The 19,435-nt window shown below is 54.5% G+C and overlaps 1 protein-coding gene across 5 annotated transcripts in view; it reads right to left on the bottom strand.

Moving 5' to 3' along the window:
• Positions 1 to 263: 263 nt before the first annotated feature.
• The window catches only part of ZC3H18 (zinc finger CCCH-type containing 18), a 62,900-nt gene continuing 43,728 nt past the window's right edge, over positions 264 to 19,435 (bottom strand). The window contains exons 10-17 of one of the 5 annotated variants that reach the window (XM_023228918.3): positions 7,261 to 7,452; positions 6,107 to 6,232; positions 5,372 to 5,476; positions 4,690 to 4,833; positions 4,156 to 4,221; positions 1,550 to 1,710; positions 1,215 to 1,429; positions 264 to 605 (exon numbers count right to left, since the gene is read on the bottom strand). In XM_023228918.3, coding sequence (XP_023084686.1) covers positions 489 to 605; positions 1,215 to 1,429; positions 1,550 to 1,710; positions 4,156 to 4,221; positions 4,690 to 4,833; positions 5,372 to 5,476; positions 6,107 to 6,232; positions 7,261 to 7,452 — 1,126 coding nt within the window. In that variant the 3' untranslated portion in view covers positions 264 to 488. The remainder of the gene's footprint in view (positions 606 to 1,214; positions 1,430 to 1,549; positions 1,711 to 4,155; positions 4,222 to 4,689; positions 4,834 to 5,371; positions 5,477 to 6,106; positions 6,233 to 7,260; positions 7,453 to 19,435) is intronic. The other 4 variants (XM_023228917.2, XM_023228920.1, XM_023228919.2 and 1 more) reach the window with 4 other exon arrangements.

The raw sequence follows: 19,435 nt of genomic DNA, 5'->3' as shown, positions 1-19,435 counted from the left end.
CTACCGCGCCCGGCTTTTTTTCTTTTTTTTTGGGATGACAGTGTCTCCGTCACCCAGGCTGGAGTGCAGTGGCCGGATCTCAGCTCACTGCAAGCTCCGCCTCCCGGGTTCACACCATTCTCCTGCCTCAGCCTCCCGAGTAGCTGGGACTACAGGCCTCCGCTACCACGCCCGGCTAACTTTTTATTTTTTTTAGTAGAGACGGGGTTTCACCAGGTTAGCCAGAATGGTCTCAAACTCCTGACCTCGTGAGCCGCCCGCCCCAGCCTCCCAAAGTGCTGGGATTACAGGCGTGAGCCACCGCGCCTGATCCTGTTATTTTTAAGCAAACATTTAAAAACTTTTCTTAGTTTTAGTTTTCAACACCGTAATACTGACAGGCATAATCTGCAAGTCAGATGTTTTCTGGGCCCTCCTGCTTGTTAAGAGCCATGGGGTCTGAGTCCAGCTGCTCCGCATCCCCAGGCTCCCGCCCCCTGCCCTGCCCCCTAGGGGCTGGGAGGCTCACCTCGGTCTGGGGATGTGTTGGCCCGCTTGGCTGGAGGAGGGCTCTGCCTGTCCTTGTCTGATGGTTCATAGCGCTTCCTGCTTCCTTTATCAGCCGCCTGGGACAACCGAGAGGCTGGTGAGGATGGCAGGGCCAGGAGACAGCAGCTGTGTCCTCACCCCAAACAACATGGGTTCCTTGCCAGCAACCTGCTCCGCTCCCAAAGGTCCCACCACATGCCCATGCGACCCTGTAGCCCCAAGTGCGGCCTCCATGACCCAGACCAAGGGCACCACCACTGTGCACTTGGGGCCCTTCATGTTCCATGGGAAGCACCCTGAAGGCCTTCCTGCTCCCCATGGGGGCCACTCTAGGAGGACCTGGGACCCCTGAAACCAGGCCTCTTAACCTTCCAGCAGAGGACAGGGCCCGAGGCTTCCTGTATTGTGTTGAGACTGACTGGCAGGGAATGGCGGCCACAGGCACAGAGAGAACACCCTCTCTGTTCAGAGAGAGGCCAGCAGCACCCGAACCTCCCCAGATGCTCACACTTCCCGGCCCAGGCCGGGAAGATGGAGTCTCGCTCTGTCGCCCAGGCTCTGCCGACACCTGCAAGGCCCCACTGGCCCTCACTCAGGTTCTGTCCCCCAGGAGGAAGCTGTCTCAGGAAGCAAATGGACCCAGGCCCAGACGTTGGGGTAGCCACCAGCAGGGCCCTTGCCCTCACCTTATTCAACAGTGTCAACTTGATCTCCTTGTGGGCCACAAACGTGCCCTGCTGGGGCTGCCCGGGGGGTGCTTGCTGGGGGGTTGAGGGCTGCTGGGAGGACTTCCCCCCTGCTGGAGGTTTTGCAGATTTGGGTGGTTGCGTGGACGAATCCCTTTTCCGCTTTTCCTCTTTAACACCGTCTTCTTTCTTAGATTTTCCTACCAATGATAAATCTGCAGTCATGGGGGTACTGGTGATTTTCCCGTGGCCACACCAACCGCCAGGCAGTCTGTGCTGATGCCACCCTCCTCCCCCTGGAGCTACTCCTTAAAGGTACCAGGGCTCCCAAGTACCTTTCTCTTTCCTGGTCTGGGCTGGGGCTGGGGACCGAGAGCTGGCTGAGGACACGGGGCTAGCCAGGTCTGCGTACATGTCCTCCGAGTCCACGCTGTGTGCAGAGCTGCTGCTCGACGTAGCACTGGACACTGAGGAGACACTGCTCACGCTCAGGGACCTGGACACATGAGAACATCTCACCACATCCAACCACAGACTGGAGGGAGGGGCCGGCGGGGGGTGCTCCATGGTCCACATTTATCCAGTGTCCATTTATGGATCATGTACCCATGGAATGTGTGATTTTTGGGGGGACACTGGGCAGTTCCAGGGTTATACAGTAAGGGACCTCTCCATGGCTGGGCCAGGGCCCCATTTCACTAACGAACGTCAGGTTACGGCTGGGCGCGGTGGCTCGCGCCCGTCATCCCAGCACTCTGGGAGACTGAGATGGGCAGATCACCTGAGGTCAGGAGTTCGGGACCAGCCTGGCCAACATGGTGAAACCCCGTTTCTACTAAAAATGCAGAAATTAGCCGGGCATGGTCGCGGGCGCCAGTAATCCCAGCTACTGGAGAGGCTGAGGCAAAATAATCGCTTGAACCCGGGAGGTGGAGGTTGCAGTGAGCCAAGACAGTGCCACTGCACTCCAGCCTGGGCAACAAGAGTAAAACTCCATCTCAAAACAAACACAAACGAAACGAATGTCAGGTTGCTTGTTGGGAAGGGAAACAGGACTGAGCCGAGCCAACAGTGGCAAGGATGGAATTTAAGCAGAGTCCCTGGCTTAGACACCCGTGACAAAAGGGCGATAGCCTCAGCCCACGGGGATATTAAAAACACAACGAGCTGTTCCGCAGAGTCTCAGGGAATGCCTGAGGAACACGCAGCAGACAGACTGGAAACAGCAGGTCTGCAGCTCCACTGGCTTGCACTCAACACGGACACAGAGCACAGGACTGGCATCTGAGTCCGCCTCGCCCATATCCTGCTCGGGAGAACACCAATCACAGCCCCCAGGCACGTGGGATACCGGAGCAGGGAATGGGGGAAGGTAAGAGAACCATTTGTTTTTCGAAAGTCAGGTCTTTTAAAACATTTCAGACCTATCAAGAAACATTTTAGGCCAGGTGCAGTGGCTCACGCCTATAATCCCAGGAGTTTGGGAGACCACGGTGGGAGGATCACTTGAGCCCAGGAGTTTTGAGACCAGCCTGGGCAACATAGCAAGACCATGTCTCTCCAGAAACAAACAAACAACAGAAAAAAAAGTTTGACAAACATATAAACCACCTGCTGCCTGTAAATGAAAGAGTTCTGTGTGAGGAATCTAAGGACTGATTTAATACTTTCTCTCAAAACAACTAAACAGCAGAAATCTTTTTTTTGAGAAAGGATCTCTGTTGTCTAGGCTGGAATGCAGTGGCGTGATCACAGCTCACTCAACCTTGACCTCCCAAGTAGCTGGGACCACAGGCACACACCACTATACCCAGCTAATTAAAAAAAATTTCTAGGCTGGGCGTGGTGGCTCATACGTGTAATCCTAGCACTTTGGGAGGCCAAGATGGATGGATCACCTGAGGTCAGTTCAAGATCAGCCTGACTAACATGGTGAAACCCAGTCTCTACTAAAAATACAAAATTAGGCTGGGTGCAGTGGCTCACAACTGTAATCCCAGTACTTTGGGAGGCCGAGGTGGATGGATCACCTGGGGTCAGGAGTTCAAGATCAGCCTGACCAACATGGTGAAACCCAGTCTCTACTAAAAATACAAAATTAGGCTGGGTGCGGTGGCTCACACCTGTAATCCCAGCACTTTGGGAGGCTGAGGTGGGTGGATTGCCTGAGCTTAGGAGTTTTGAGACCAACCTGGGCAACATGTTGAAACCCTGTCTCTACTAAAATACAAAAAATTAGCTGGGTGTGACAGCATGTGCCTGTAGTCCCAGCTACCCGGGAGGCGGAGGTTGCGAGACTGCGCCATCGCACTCCAACCTGGGCAACAAGAACGAAACTGTCTCAAAAAAAAAAATATATATATATATATATATATATTATTTTTTTCTGTGGAGATGGGGGTCTATGTTGCTCAGGCTGGTCTCAAGTCCTGGGCTCAAGCAATCCTCCTGCCTTGGCCTCCCACAGTGCTGGGATCACAGGTATGAGCCCCCGCGCCTGGCCCACAAAGCTTTTCCATGTATTCTCTTCTGAGATGTTTTTTATCGGCTTCCCCACCCCTCCGGCTGGTTCCCTTGATAGCTGTGACAGGCCGTGCAGGCCCGGCCTCTGTGGCTCCTCCCCAGGTGCAGGTGCTCTCCCAGGTGCTGCGGCATCAAGTCAGCAGGGCAGAGGCACCTCCTCCTGACCCGAGTGCCCTCGAGTTTGTGAAGCTGTTTTTGTGGGGGAAGGGGGGGTCTCCCTATCACATGAGTCCTGGCCCATTTTCTCAAAGTTTTCAAAGTTTCGACCACAGCCTTCCATGGCCCCAAGGTGACTCAGACACAAAAGGGCCCCCAGCCCACATGTGGGAGACAGCCCAACCCACAAGCTGGCTTCTTCGGGGGACTTCCTGGCCCCAAAGGGGAGGGAGAAACAGAGGCACAGGGTGATGGGGACGACCTGGATCGGGAGCTGGAACCACTATAGCTGCTGCCACTGCCGCTGCCGCTGCCGCTGAGCGTCCGCCTGTAACACAAGCAACAGCTCGGCTCAGGGGGTGTGGCCTCTGCAGCCCCTCACGGCCTCCCCTCCCCACCAGCAGCCCAGCAGCCCTGTGAGGTGAGGCTCCAGACTGGCCTTGCCACTGCCTTGGAACAGGGCCTGGGCCTGTCTTCCTTTAGGCACAGTGTTTCATCAGGATAAAAAGTGCAGTCTCTCAGGGGAAGCACCTCCCAGTGTAGACAGGGGCGGTGAGGGGAAGGCCTGTGCTCCCTGCCAAGCTGTCCTTTCCCCTTCATGCTCCAGAAACACAGACTCAGGGAGGGGACAGGACAGGTTCCCAGGTAAGGGCTCACTGGGTGCTGCTGCTCGGCTGGGGGGTGCCTCCCACCACCTGGCTCTCGACCTGGCACTCTGGATTTCCAGCAGTGCCAGCATCACAGTGGCACCAAGAACATGGAAAGCCCGAAGGCCCATGGACACTGAAATGCTCACCTCCTGGGGGGGGTCCTGGCTGGCCGCTCCTTCCTCCTGGCTTCCCGAGGGTCTCCTGGCTTGGTGGGCTCGGGAACAGGAGCAGCAGTTTTGGTGGCCTGTGGTGGGGCTTGAGGCAGGGCCGGCTTCTTCACTGACTTCTCTCTGTGAGACAGGGAGGCTCGAGCAGGGCAGGGCTGGTGGATGAGGCCCCGCTGGCCTACGTCCTCTTTAAATGTACCCACACCTCGGGGAGCGACACTGCCTGCTTGTGACGCTAAGTGAGCACGCGCGTGCCTGGCCACGGTTCCCACTGTCAGCATCAGAGCGCTTGGGAATGGCTTCGAAGCCCCCAGCAGCCCTTCCGGGCTCCCCTCTAACAGGCAAGAGCTACAGGCACCGCCAGACAGCGGGGAGAGCAGGCTAATACGAAGACCCCTTGAGAATGCCCGGCTGCTGCCATGTCCCCAGGGCTGTGCTCCGTCCCCGGGCTCCCGGGGGAGCACTGCAGTGTAAGGGCGGCCCCAGAGAACAGGGGCTGTGCCCAGTGCCCCCCAGCCCAGTCACCCTCTGGGAACAGCCCCCCCCGAGACATCCTCACCTCTTTGGTCCCAAACACAAATGAGAGATAGAGACGGAAGGAGGAGGCTGCAGCCTCTGGAGGCCTGGCCGGCCAGGACTTGCCCACAGGCTGGGCACTCACCCTGCTTTCCCGGGCGGCGGGGCTGGCTCCCCCTTGGTTCTGATGGAAGGTCGATGCGGGGAAGGTGTTGGGGAAGGGGACGGGGACGAAGAGAAGGACCGGGACCTGGGGGAGTGAACAAAGCTGTGAGAAGGGGCCTAGGGGTGTTTCTTCACCAGCCCAAGCCCACTGAGGACTGACCCACCCAGACCCACGGAGAAGGCCACAAATTTCCATTTATGTGCCTCAGGTTTAACTTCAGTTCTGGACTGTTCTGGCATCTGCTAAACACACAGGCCCAGAGTAGACCGTGGAGTGTGGAAGGTGTCAGCAGCCCCTGTTGGGCCCTCCGGGAGGCAGGTGCCACGTTCACGTGTGTGCAGGACGGGAGGGGACAGGTTCCTTGGCAGTGGGGCAGCAGAACAGCTCCCACAGAAACACTGCAGGACAGGGCTGGGTCTGGCCCCTTCCCAGAGGACTGTCCCCAGAGGACTGGAGTGCCTCAACTCGAGGATCTCAGGCTGTGGCCCTCAGTGACAGCACACATCTACACAAGGACGAGGGCCCGCAAGGCTGGTGTTTGGCGGGGGACACAGGACATGACCCCCTGGCCATCCTAGTTCAGCTGCCAGCAGGGACTTTCAATACCCCAAGGAGCTATTGGTGCCACAACTAAAGCCACATCCACAGGTGCCCATGCTCCCTGCACCTGCCCCTGCACCTGCCGAGGGCCCTGCATGGGTCCCGGGGACGTACCTGGACCGGCTTCCTGAGAATGAGCTGTGTCTGGAAGAGCGGCTGGAGTAGGAGCTGTAGGATGAAGACCGGGATCGTGACCGGGAGGAGCCGGAGCCGGAGTAGGACGATGACCGTGAAGATGACCTGGGGTGGGCGGAAGGGAGAGTGGAGAGAAGTGAGAAGGGCCCTCCCTGCCCCGCACACCCTCTGCTGACCTGCTGTTCTTTGGCACAACACCTGAACGTACAGCTACACACACGTGCACAGATGCACACATGCGCACAGATGTACACATGCACAGCTACACACCCACAGATGCACACATGCACAGACGCACAGCTATACATGTGCAAGTTGCACACGTGCACACACACACAGCTACACAGGCGCAAATGCACAGCTACACACGCGCAGACACACACACAGCTACACACGTGCACAGACGCACAGCCATACACGCGCAGACACACAGCTACCCACATGCGCACAGACGCATACAGCCTCCCCCAGACGCTCCCACCTCTCCTCAGTGGAGAACAGCATTTAGAAATCAAGACGTGGGCCTGGGGTGTGCTTGCTGTTACTGGGCGTCGCTGCCTGAGTGGACAGAGCCAGGATGTGTGCGCTGACCCAGCTCACGTGCGTCTGTGTGTGTGTCTACCTGTCCCTCTGCACCCACTGTGAAGCCTGGCCTCCCACCCACACCTCCTGTTCCTGCCGAGCACCGTGGGGTCCACCCCAGTCCCCTGCTTTCCGTCATCCCTCCCTCAGGAGCCAGGCTCCTGTGTGCTGAGACCAGGACCGTACGTGGAGGGGCACAGCTTCAGGTCCAGTCTGGAGGAACAGATGGACTCACTGGGCCCCAGGTCTGTGCATCCTCCCGCATCCAGATGCCCCTCCCTCCAGTGTGGCCTGGGACTCCCTGGGAGCAGTCGGGCTCAGTCGCTGGTGTCTGTGCCCCATTTGGGGTCACTGCATCAGTCCTGCTTGGCATTGATGCTCTTTGCTGAATGTATAAACGCTGGGTTAGTCCCACTGACTGGCCTTCAGGCAATGACCCCACAGCAAACAGTGGGGCTGTGGTGTTCCCCACCTGACCCAGTGAGGTACATGGTGTTCAGCTGACGGCTCTGAGGTGCTGACACCCCAGCCGTCCCAGAAGCCCTCCTTACCTGGAGGAATTAGAGGCAGAGGCCGACGAGGCTGATGTTTTCCGACGCCTTCGAGCCCGGCTCGGAGAGACCGACACCCCGAGTTTCTTCTTGGGAGACTTGGATCGGCGCCAAGGGTCCTTCCACTCATCTGCTCGCTTCACCTGCGGCCCCGCAGTGGCGGCCTCCTTCTTTGGTGGCTCAGCTTGGCGGCTGAAATCACAGAGATATTAGCAACTCTCGGGCCACCATCCGCTTCACAGCAATGCCGCGTGGGTGACAGCAGTGGGGGAGATACTGATCTCGTACCTGGCTCAGGATCACCCGAGAAACAAAGGGTCCTACAGGGAAAACGGATCACTCACAAAACCCATATCACAGGGACAAGACGAGCAGCGCTCTCTCCACAAACAGTCTTGGTGCCAGTGTCTGTTACTCAGGGGCACCCAGGTTTCTCCTGAGCCAGAATGGCAGTTACTTTTTGTGGGTGTCATTACTTACTTAATTTCCATCTTCCCAACTATGCTGTCAGCTCTGGGAGGGACAGGGATGGTCTCTAATACTATCTGTAGTGCTGACATACTAGTAGGTTCATAATAAATATTTATGAAATAAGCCTGGGCACAGTGGCTTACACCTGCAATCCCAGCACTTTGTGAGGCCGAGGCAGGCGGAGAAGTTGAGGTCGGGAGTTCCAGACCAGCCTGGCCAACGTGGTGAAACCCCGTCTCTATTAAAAACACAAAAATTAGACTGGGCACAATGGCTCATGCCTATAATCTCAGCACTTTGGGAGGCTGAGGTGGGCGGATCATGAGATCAGGGGTTCGAGACCAGCCTGGCCAACACGGTGAAACTCCATGCCTCCTAAAAATACAAAAATTAGGCTGGTATGGTGGCTTACGCCTGTAATCCCAGCACTGTGCAGGCCGAATCACGAGGTCAAGAGATCCAGACCATTCTGGCTAACACAGTGAAACCCCACCTCTACTAAAAATATAAAAAGTTAGCTAGGTGTGGTGGCAGGTGCTTGTAGTCAAAGCTACTTGGGAGGCTGAGGCAGGAGAATGGTGTGAACCCGGGAGGCGGAGCTTGCAGTGAGCCGAGATCACGTCACTGCACTCCAGCCTGGGCCACAGAGTGAGACTCCATCTCAAAAAAAAAAAAAAAAGTTGGGCGTGGTGGCGGGCACCCATAATCCCAGCTACTTGGGAAGCTGAGGCAGGAGAATTGCTTGAACCTGGGAGGCAGAGGTTGTTGTGAGCTGAGATCGTGCCACTGCACTCCAATCTGGATGACAGAGCAAGACTCCGTCTCAAAGCTGGGCGTGGAATACGTGCCTATAATCCCAGCTACTCGGGAGCCTGAAGCAGGAAAATCGTTTGAACCCAGGAGGCACAGGTTGCAGTGAGCTGAGACTGCACTACTGCACTCCAGTCTGGGCAACAGAGTGAGACTTCATCTCAGAAAACAAATAAAAAACCCAACACAAATGATATTAAAGTGACCCCTTATATATAAATCTTTATCTGACTTCTTAAAGGGCAAACTCCTGAGAAATGGAATTAATGGGTCAAAGGAGATACACATTTTACAGGTTCTTGGTAGGTTATCAAATATTTTTTCCTCATTTAACCAGCAGTGTGCAGTGCCAAACCTGAGCGTGGTGTCACCACTAATAACCACAACCACCACCCAGACACAAACCAACCCAAAATCCTGGCAATTGTATAAGCAGAACATGTTTTTTTTTTTTTTTTTTTTTAAGACACAGGGTCTTGCTCTGTTGCCCACGCTGGAATGTGGTGCCATGATCACTGCAGCCTTGAGCTTCCAGGCTGAAGGGATCCTCCCACCTCAGCCTCTTTGAGTAGCCAGGACTGCTGGTGTGCACCACCACACCCAAGTCACCAAACACTGCTTTAAGGTCTCCCTGTGTTGCCCAGGCTGGTCTCGAATTCCAGGCCTCAAGTGATCCTCCCACCCTGGCCTCCGAAAGTGCTGGGGTTATAAGCTTGAGCCGCCATGCCTGGCCTGCAAACACATTTTAAAAGGCTGTTTCAGCTCCTGTGTTACTGTGAGCAGATTCTCTGCTCTATGTCTTGCTCACCTCCGGCTCTGCTGTGGTAGCATCTGCTTACGTCACATGACAACACATGAAACCAGCAAAACCATCGGTGTTTATGTTTTCAGAGCTTGTTTAATCAACCAACTGGCTGGCTAACATGCCTGCTATCTGCTAAGAACACAGGATGGGGGCAGCTCCCCACTTAACACTGACCTAAGGACACGGACACACATCACAGCTTCAGCTCCTGTACATCAGCCCAAAACCCCAAGAGCTATTGCCACATCTGGGAGTCTTCTGGAAAAGTAATCCAGGAAGAAGTCAACGCCTGTCTGATGATCCTCCTTGACACAAGCTACTGGAGAGCTACTTTCACCTTTATACTTCCTGTACACTCTCATCCTAAAAACCCACGAGGAAACGCAGCACTGGTGAGCCACAGGGACGGTGGCCCTTCCAACACAGGGAGAGGGAACGGTGGAAGTCAAGGCACGGTCGAGACCACCTCCTCTTCGGGTGAAGCTGTAACAGCATGTGGAGTCCTTGCCGTGGTGAGGGGGAAGGAAAACAGCGTGTGCTTGTCCCTGCCATGGCATGGAAATAAAACCAGCTGAGGTCCAGAGAGGCGGGCGGCGCAGACCTCCACAATCTCAGGGCAGCTGGTGCCTGCCCCCCAGGAAGAACTGCTCATTCCCTCTGGGGACAATGACACCGCATTTCCAAATGAAGATGGCCAGAGGCAGGCCCCGCAGGGGTCAGTGAGGTCTCTCCTTCCCTGGGCCAGGGCTGTGGGCGGGCCTGCACCGTCTCCTCACCGCACAGTGTGCCCTCCGTTGCCGCTGGCCGCACCACTTTCCTTCTGAAGTAGCTGCTTCCAGGCCCATGAAGCAAGGAGGTCCTATCCAGCAAGTCCATGTTCCCATGTGTGAGGCATGGTGGTACTGATTTTAACCAGGATGCAGATAACCAGTTTTTTTCTTTCTTCTCTCTTTTTTCTTTTAGATGGAGTCTCGCTCTGTCGCCCAGGCTGGAGTGCAGTGGCGCGATCTCGGCTCACTACAAGCTCCGCTTCCTGGGTTCACGCCATTCTCCTGCCTCAGCCTCTCGAGTAGCTGGGACTACAGGCACCCACCACCACACCTGGCTAATTTTTGTATTTTCAGTAGAGACGGGGTTTCACCGTGTTAGCCAGCATGATCTCGAACTCCTGACCTCGTGATCTGCCCGCCTCGGCCTCCCAAAGTGCTGGGATTACAGGTATGAGCCACCGCGCCCAGCCCATTTTTGTTTTTGTTTTTGAGACAGTCTCGCTCTGTCACCCAGGCTAGAGTGCAGTGGCGCAATCTCAGCTCACTGCAACCTCCGCCTCCCGGGTTCAAGTGATTCTTCCACCTCAGCCTCCTGAATAGCTGAGATTACAGGCACCCGCTACCATGATCAGCTAGTTTTTGTATTTTTCATAGAGAGGAGGTTTTACCAAGTTGGCCAGGCTGGTCTCAAACTCCTGACCTCAAGTGATCCACCCACCTCAGCCCAGATAACCATTTTTACTTTTGACTTTATTACTACAGTAATAATGACATGATTTGGGATCAGCTTTACAGTAATGATGCAAAATTTCCTTTTAAAAGGTGTTTTAGTTTAAAAAGTGGACCAGATGCACTGGCTCACGCCTGTAATCCCAGCACTGTGACAGGCTGAGGTGGGAGGGTCGCTTGAGGCCAGGGGTTTGAGACCAGCCTGGGCAACACGGCAAAACCCTGTCTCTACAAAAAATACAAGAATTATCCAGGCACGGTGTTGTGCACCCGTGGTCGGCCGGGGCTGAGGCAGGAGAATCACTTCAGCCTGGGAGGTCAAGACTGCAGTGAGCCGTGATTGTGCCCCTGTACTCCAGCCTAGGCGAAAGGGCAAGAAGACCCTGTCTCCAAAAGAAAAAAAAAAAACAGTAAAAGTATTTAAAACATGCAAATACATAACAAGCAGTATCTGGATACAGAAAATTATGCAAGTGGGGGCTGGGCACGGTGGCTCATGCCCATGATCCCAACACTCTGGGAGGCGGAGGCAGGCAGATCACTCGAGGCCAGGAGTTTGAGACCAACCTGGACAACATGGTGAAACCCTGTCTCTACTAAAAACACAAAAATTAGCCAGGCCTGGTGCTGCGTGCCTATAATTCCAGCTGCTCGAGAGGCTGAGGCATAAGAACTGCTTCAACTTTGAGGCCAGGTGCGGTGGCTCACCCCTATAATCCCAGCACTTTGGGAGGCCGAGGCAGACGGATCACGAGGTCAGGAGATCGAGATCATCCTGGCTAACACGGTGAAACCCTGTCTCTACTAAGTATATTAAAAAAAAAAAAACTAGCCGGGCGAGGTGGCAGGTGCCTGTAGTCCCAGCCACTCGGGAGGCTGAGGCAGGAGAATGGTGTGAACCTGGGAGGTGGACCTTGCAGTGAGCCCAAGATCGCACCATTGCACTCCAGCCTGGGCAACAGAGACTCTGTCTCAAAAAAAAAAAAAAAAAAGAAAAGAAAAGAAAAATTATGCAAGTGGCACAAGAATTGGGTGAGTCTGGGAATTGATCTGTGTTGTTAAGTCACATCTATGGATTCCGAGAACCAAATACAAATGAACTGTGCCCCAGCTGGTGTCTGTCCTCAGACCTGGGGTGGGGGCCCAAACCATGAAGATGGCTTCGGTCGGGTGTGCACAGCTCCGGCGGTCAGTTCCAGCGGCAGGTGTCTTGGGTGGCTGAGCCACTGCTCATCAAAAAAGCACCACGTGCGAAATGGTCACGTGACGTTGTGGGGGAGGCAGGGCCAGGCCCGGCCGGTCCAAGGCACAGAGCCAGTGCCAGGAAGCTGCTCCAGCCGGGCCATCTTCCTCCTGCTCCCTTCACTGCTTACAGTTTCCCAAACTTTACCAAATCATTGTGTCTCACATTTATTTATTACAGAAAACATCTCAAATGTTATTTAAGGATTTTTCTATTTCTGTAAAGAAAACCATTTAATGCTGTTAACTCCTACATGCTCTCAGGAATCTTCTAACAGTTTTTTTTTGTTTTTCTTTGAGACAGAGTCTTGCTGTCACCCAGGCTGGAGCACAGTGTCAGCTCCCTGCAACCTCCGCCTCCTGGGTTCAAATGATTCTCCTGCTTCAGCCTCCTTGAGTATCTGGGACAACAGACACATGCCACCACGCTCAGCTAAGTTTTGTATTTTAAGTAGAGACTAGGTTTCACTGTGTTGGCCAGGCTGGTCTTGAACTCCCAACCTCAGGTGATCCACCCACCTCAGCCTACCAAAGTGCTGGGATGACAGGCGTGAGTTACAGCGCCCAGTCTTGTAATTGTTTTTATGGTACATTCTCATCTCCTAGGGAAGGCCTGGCTGATCCCAGGTTGGAGGGAAGAGCTCGTGGTGTCAAGACCCAGCTGGGAGGTGCAAGGAACAGCCCTGTGTGCACCAGGAAGCCACAGGACACGGCTGGGACGGTGGGCTGGGATGGTGGGCTAGGATGGGAACCAGGACGAGAGAGCTGGGCTCAGGCCATGGTGCCCTGGAGTCCTACTGCAGGCCAGTGCCTCTGACCACTGTGCTTGTAACCTTGGTCCTGTGGTGGCTAACAGGTTGTACCAGGGGCAATGGGGCTGGGACCACTGGGCATTGTCTCCACTGTGCTTTGATGGTGAGTCTCCAGGCCCCAAGGCTGCGGCAGGAAGCAAGGCTGAGCACTGGGACCGAGGCATGTGCCCTTCTCTCAGCAAAGGATGTCACTCCAGGGACATCCTGATTAGACTTGGAAAAACCAGGCAGATACAAAACAAACAAAAGCAAAACACACAACATGGGTGCCCCAGGAGAGCCCACCACGAGCGGCTCAGCTCCTTCACAAGTAGGGGCCTGCTGGGAGGGAGCCAGTGTGGGCTGAGAACGCTGGCCAGGGATGGCCCGGTCAGGAAGGTCCGCCTCCAAGCTGGGCCAGGGCAAATCTGGAATTCGCAGGAACACTTCCCACCCGAGGGAAAAACCCTCCAGACGACCTCTGACTGAGGAAGCGGCCATTCCCGCAGCACACGGCCTGTGCTGTCATCTGGCCCCCATTCCCCGTTCAAGGCCACAGAAGACTCTCTAAGGCGCAACAGTCAGCTCTACCACCAATGCAAACATGCCAGAGACAAAACCAAGGGCTCATGCCTCACCGACACCAGCGGGAACGTGAGGCAACATCGACGCAAGGCCGCTACAGGCCCCACGTGTCCAGAAACTCCAACCCAAGCAGCTGCCAAGTTTGGGGTCAAAGGTTAAAAAAGGATAAAAACGCATGAAGGTTCTTTCCTCAATCAAAAGAGCATCTGACTCAACACGGGAAAAGGGAGATGGGAGACTACAGGCCTCCCCCAGCTGAGCCAGCTCAGAGGCAGCTCCGGGAGCACCTCCACAGCGAAGCTTCTCTCCCGGCTCGTTCCTGTGTCTGCTACGTGGAGCATTCAGCTACAGGCCACATGCTCCGCCCACTTCCCTTAAAACGTAACAGAAAAAGCCCAAAGCAGATCTGGAGTGCCAGCCCCATGTCTTTACTTTTTGCAAAAAAAAAAAAAAAAAAAAAAACAACAACAAAAAAGTGGAGTCCAATGGACAGGCCAGAACAGGCCTGAGTGGCCGTCACCTTCTCTGTAACTTGCGCAGAAGGCCACGCGGCCTCATGCACACCTGCGAGAGCCGGTCTCAGTGCAGAGCAGATACAAACACCAGCAACTGTGCCTTCTGTGCGTTAAACTGCACATGAAAATCCCTGACCCCACTAGTCCCTTACCCAGAAGGTTGGTCTAAAACAGGGTTTCTTAACCTTTTCAGGGAAGTCACAAATCCCTCTGAAGAAGACTGTGTAGACTGGTCCACTCCCAGCAGAGATCTTGAGACTCCTGGGGTGCCTTAAACTGGCAGATGAGAGGGCTCAGCCCAAATAACTCAGGATGAAGCGGCGGCCCGGGCAGTAGGCGCTCACCGGATGGGCCACAAAAGGAGTGCGGACAGTCCGGAACTTACCAGGGAAGTGTGAGAATGAAGAGCCCCGGGTGAGTAGGTGCTGGGGGGCAAGTGCTTCCCGTCTCAGGGGTCCACCCCACAATCCCACTGCAGGAGCCTGCCTAGCTCAAGCCCTGAAGGGACACCCAAAGCCACAAAGGTAAACCTGGAAGTTGAACAGCTTGGAGACAGCAGGCAGCCCAGACAGCTCCTGCTGGAAGGTCCCCAATCAGTGTTTACATTTCTAATGACAATGACTGGTCAAAGAGCATCCTAATGACATAATGACCTAATGAGGTGCCTCGGCTGTGAGCACACCCACTGGCCTAGCTATAAAGATTAGAAGTAGGTGTCACAAAAGAGATCGCCCCCCCTTCCCCCCATCCCCTAGCTCTACAGATGCATTTGATAGAACTGATCGAAAGGTTCTGCTCTAATCATTTAAAAATAGCCCAGATGGAGGAGCGGGTAAGCCTCAAAAGGCAAACCAGGTCGAAGACAGCGGCACAACCTCCGCCTCCAGCCGCAGGCCCAGGGGGAGCTGGTCAGGAAACTCCTGCCAGAGATCCCAATGGGGATGAGATCCCGACAGGGACAAGCTGGCCAGTCCCAGAGTCAAACAGCTTAGGCAGTGAGAGAGAACCTCAGGAAAGAGGGGTATCAGGCTAGAGACAAGGAAAAGAAAGGGCTCCCCCATGGACAGCCTCAGATGGCTCAGGGCAGCGTTTCCTATCGGGGCTCAGCATTCTCCTTCCTGGGGGAGGCCCTCAACTCTACTCAGGACGCCCACGGCACCCGACGGTGGCCAACTCTTGTTCCTCCTGCTGCACGCCCGCGCCCCTTGTGAAGCTTGGGGTGGTGAAGTGTCTGCTATAATGAGCTTGGGCTGCGCTGGAGACGAAACAAAAAGTGACTGCGCTTCATTAGGATGTAGCCCCCTGAAGGCCTATTCCCAGCGCAGACGTGCCGGACACTGCAGAGCCCCTCACTCGTGTTCTGCTCGGTAGCTGAAGGCAGAATCTTCCCAAATGGATCTCCCTGGGCAAAATCGTGTCATTTTCCTCCAGTTTAGGTGAGAAAAATTCTTTCTATTCATCTGATGATTAAAAACTCCCAACCTGCCAAAGGCCCACCCATTCAATATGTGTCTCACTGCAAGGGGAATTCGGCTGCTCCTGAAAAGGCAGTCAGGCTAGTTCTGGCTGATAAGTGAGAAGGAAGCAGGAGCACTGGCTGGAAATTCTGCGCTGGGGAAACCCTTGTCCTCCAGGCAGGTAGCGGGCCTGGCAGGGTTCCCGCGAAGGTGAGTGAAGCCAAGACTGGGGACTCCCCAGCACCCGGAAGCTGGCTGAATCCAGACAAGCGACACAGAGCAGAGAATGTCAGCCCTGCTGCTGGCAGCTTGGGGAAGGGGCTGAGGGCAGCCCCAGGAGCACAAGCAAGTGCTTCAGGAAGGAAAGAAACGGACGTGAGCCTCACGGAAGGGAAATAAACCAGCTCAGAAACAGGTGGGAAGAGCGGCTCAGCCCAGTTTGGTGAGAGAAGCTGTTTTTGATTTTAAGAAAAACTCATTTAGTACAGAATTTCCTGAACCCTAGCTGTGAGCCCAGATCAGGCTAGAGAACGTCTGAGCACCTCCCAGTCGCTTCCCGAATGTGAGACTGCCTGAAGCTGAGGGCTCGGGGGCTGGCGATGGTGGCCATGCTGGCAGAGTTACCCGCTCCAAGCCTCCTGGGATCCGTCACCTGCTTTTCTCACATTTCCCGAATGTGAGACTGCGTGAAGCTGAGGGCTCGGGATGCTGCCTGGTGGCCATGCTGGCAGAGTTACCCTCTCCAAGCCTCCTGGGATCCGTCACCTGCTTTTCTCTGGGGAGGCTGCGCACACTGGACAGAGGGGCTCGGCAGCTGGGAATCTACCCTCCCACCCCACGAGTCGCTAACTTGCGAGGGCCACGGCAGAGGAACACAGAGACCTTAGGCACAACCGCCCTCTAATACATACCCCAAAAGTACACTCGTGTACACAGAAAACATCCCTGAGTTGGAAGCACAGACTCCTGACTGGGAAGAGCCCCCGGCTTCTCGGAAACAGGCAGAATACATGACTAGGGGCTGGGGAAGGGGGTCTGTACAGGCCAGGAACGTGTGCCCACAAGCCACCGAAGTGGACACGCTGACGGACTCACAAACCCAGAACCACACAGCACAGTGACCTTCCACGTGGATATCATTGCCTATGTCTCTGCTTCTAAAACCAAGGATCTGGGCTGCGTGAAAACCCCCATTTTATGAATCTAGAAAGCAGACTGAGCTGGTTCTGTTTGTAGAAATCAATCTGCAATTTTGTCAACTTGTAACAATCAATTGTGACATGTAGGTAAAAATGCAGGCTGCTACCAAATCTAAAACTCATTGACAGCACCCCCAAATATGAGTGAGCACCCCCAAATGTGGATGAACACCAACCTGTGTGGGACTCTGGGAGACGCACGGAGGCTGCAGCGGGGAGCAGGGCAGATGGTGATGCCCCAGGACCACCTGCTGCGAGGGCTCCACATGGGCACTGAGGGCCATGAGGAATAAGAAAGCAAGCTGGCAAGCAGGAGGGGATGGGGAGACCTCCCTGTGCAGAGGAATCTGAGCAAAACCCTGGAGGAGGTGGAGGCAGCCCATCCATCCAGGCAGAGGGAACGGAGGAGGTGGGGGCAGCCCCTCCAGGCAGAGGGAACGGAGGAGGTGGGGGCAGTCCGTCCAAGGCAAGAGTGAGCGGCTGGGGGTGGGTGCATGGGGTATTGGATCTCACCTTTACAGTGGGGTCCCAGTGGAGAACGCAGCCTTAGGCTGAGTCCACACTGAAAATGCTGTGTGCTGTAGGGAAAGGGCTTCTATCCAAAAAGGGCTTGAAAGGCTGAAGAAGACAGCACAATATCAAGGTCAATGCCAGTTTCCCCGTTTGGATGACCATATAAACTTCAAAATAACTGTAACATAAAAGGATTAAAAACAGCTGAAGTATGTCACTTATTCTGAATGTTCTTTTTTTTTTTGAGATGGAGTCTCGCTCTGTCACCCAGGCTGGAGTGCAGTGGCACGCTCTCAGCTCACTGCAAGCTCTGTCTCCCGGGTTCAAGCGATTCTCCTGCCTCAGCCTCCCGAGTAGCTGGGACTACAGGCGCCCGCCACCTCACCCGGCTAATTTTTTGTATTTTTAGTAGAGACGGGGTTTCACCGTGTTAATCAGGATGGTCTCGATCTCCTGACCTTGTGACCTGCCCACGTCGGCCTCCCAAAGTGCTGGGATTACAGGCGTGAGCCACCGCGCCCGGCCCTGAATGTTCTTTAAAAAGATTACTTTGCCTAATGTTAGGAGAGTATGATAAAATCCAGCACATTTAGGAAGTCCACTCATTGTGAGCTGGAGAATGAAAACAGTCCAAACTGGGCCACCAGCTAAGCAGCAGCTACAGCCATGAGTGACCCTGAAACAAAGGCCTGCGAAGTCCTGCCTGAAAGCTGACTTTCAGAAAAGAGTAGACGACTTGTGTTCCACTGTACACAAGAGCGGGTGTCGTCCAGCCACACGGACAAGACGACGTGGACGAGGGGCTTGTTTCTGTCCCGTGGGGGGAATGCAAATGCTTCCAGAGCCACAGTCGCAGGTCCTGATGGCTGCCAGGTCTCTGAGGGGAGCGTGAGAACTGTAGCCCTCCAAGTGTGGCCACTGTGTGGCTCCAGCCATGAAGCTGCCCAGGCCTGCAGGTCTAGCAGAGTCCAGCGTTATTGGAAGGTGTAGGCCCAAATGTGGATTTCTATGGGAGCCAAGTCAAACAACATCCCTGAGTTGGAAGCACAGACTCCTGACTGGGAAGCCCTGCAGCCCATGACCCTGGAAGAGTCTTGGGCTGTTTCCCAATAAGGAAATGCCTTGGTCCCTCCTTGCATTTCACTGCCACGGGGACGCTGACACAAACCACCCGAGACGGAGCAATGTTCATGATCTCATCGAACCCCCCCCTTCTTGAGACAGGGTCTCTCTCTGTCACCCAGGCTGGATCAAAAAGACCTATGTGTAAGAGCTAAAACCATGAAACTCTTAGAAGAGAACATGGCAGTAAATCTTTATGACCCTGTATTAGACAACAGTATCCTACATGACACCAAAACCATAAGCAACAAGAAAAAAATATTAACTGGAATTACACATCATACACCTGATAAGGGACTTGTATCTGGAATACATAAAGGACTGTTACCACTCAACAATAAAAACAAATTAAAAAACGAGCAAAGGATCTGAATAAGCATTTCTCCAAAGAAGATACACAAACGGTCGACAAGCACAGAAAAAGACGCTCTCGTTATCATCTGCCATCAGAGAAGTACAAATCTCAACAGCAGGGAGAGGTGACACCCACGAAGACAGCTGTCATCAACAAGACGGACAACAGCAAGTGTAGACAAGGATGTGGAGAGATGGCGCCCTCCTACACGGCCAGCGGGAGTGTAAAAGGTGCAGCTGCTGCGCACAACAGTCTGGGGGTTTCTCAAATAGCTAAACATAGAGTGACCACATGATCTAGCAATTCCACACTGAGGTATATGCCCAAGAAAAACGAAAACCTAGGTCCACACAAAAACCTGCACACAAATTCATGTTCACAACAGCCAAGACGTGGAAACAACCCAATGTCCATCAACAGACGAAGGGAGGGACGCGACGCGGCGTATCCATGGAGGAGTAAAGCACTGACCCACACTACAGCGCGGACACATGTGAAAAACGCTCGAAGTGAAAGAGGCCAGTTACAAAAGGCCATGTATGTCGCACACTTGTTTCTACAAAATGTTCTGAACGGGCAGATCCCTAGAGACACAAAGCTGCTAAGAGAATGGGAAGTGGCCGGGTTCGGTGGCTCAAGCCTGTAATCCCAGCACTTTGGGAGGCCGAGACGGATGGATCATGAGGTCAGGAGATTGAGACCATCCTGGCTAACACGGTGAAACCCCGTCTCTACTAAAAATACAAAAAACTAGCCGGGCGAGGTGGCGGGCGCCTGTAGTCCCAGCTACTTGGGAGGCTGAGGCAGGAGA

The sequence above is a fragment of the Piliocolobus tephrosceles genome, chromosome 17, assembly GCF_002776525.5.
Source record: "Piliocolobus tephrosceles isolate RC106 chromosome 17, ASM277652v3, whole genome shotgun sequence".
Taxonomy (NCBI): Eukaryota; Metazoa; Chordata; class Mammalia; order Primates; family Cercopithecidae; genus Piliocolobus; species Piliocolobus tephrosceles.
The sequence above is the reverse complement of the archived record's forward strand: the minus strand, read 5'-3'. Positions and strand labels throughout refer to the sequence as shown.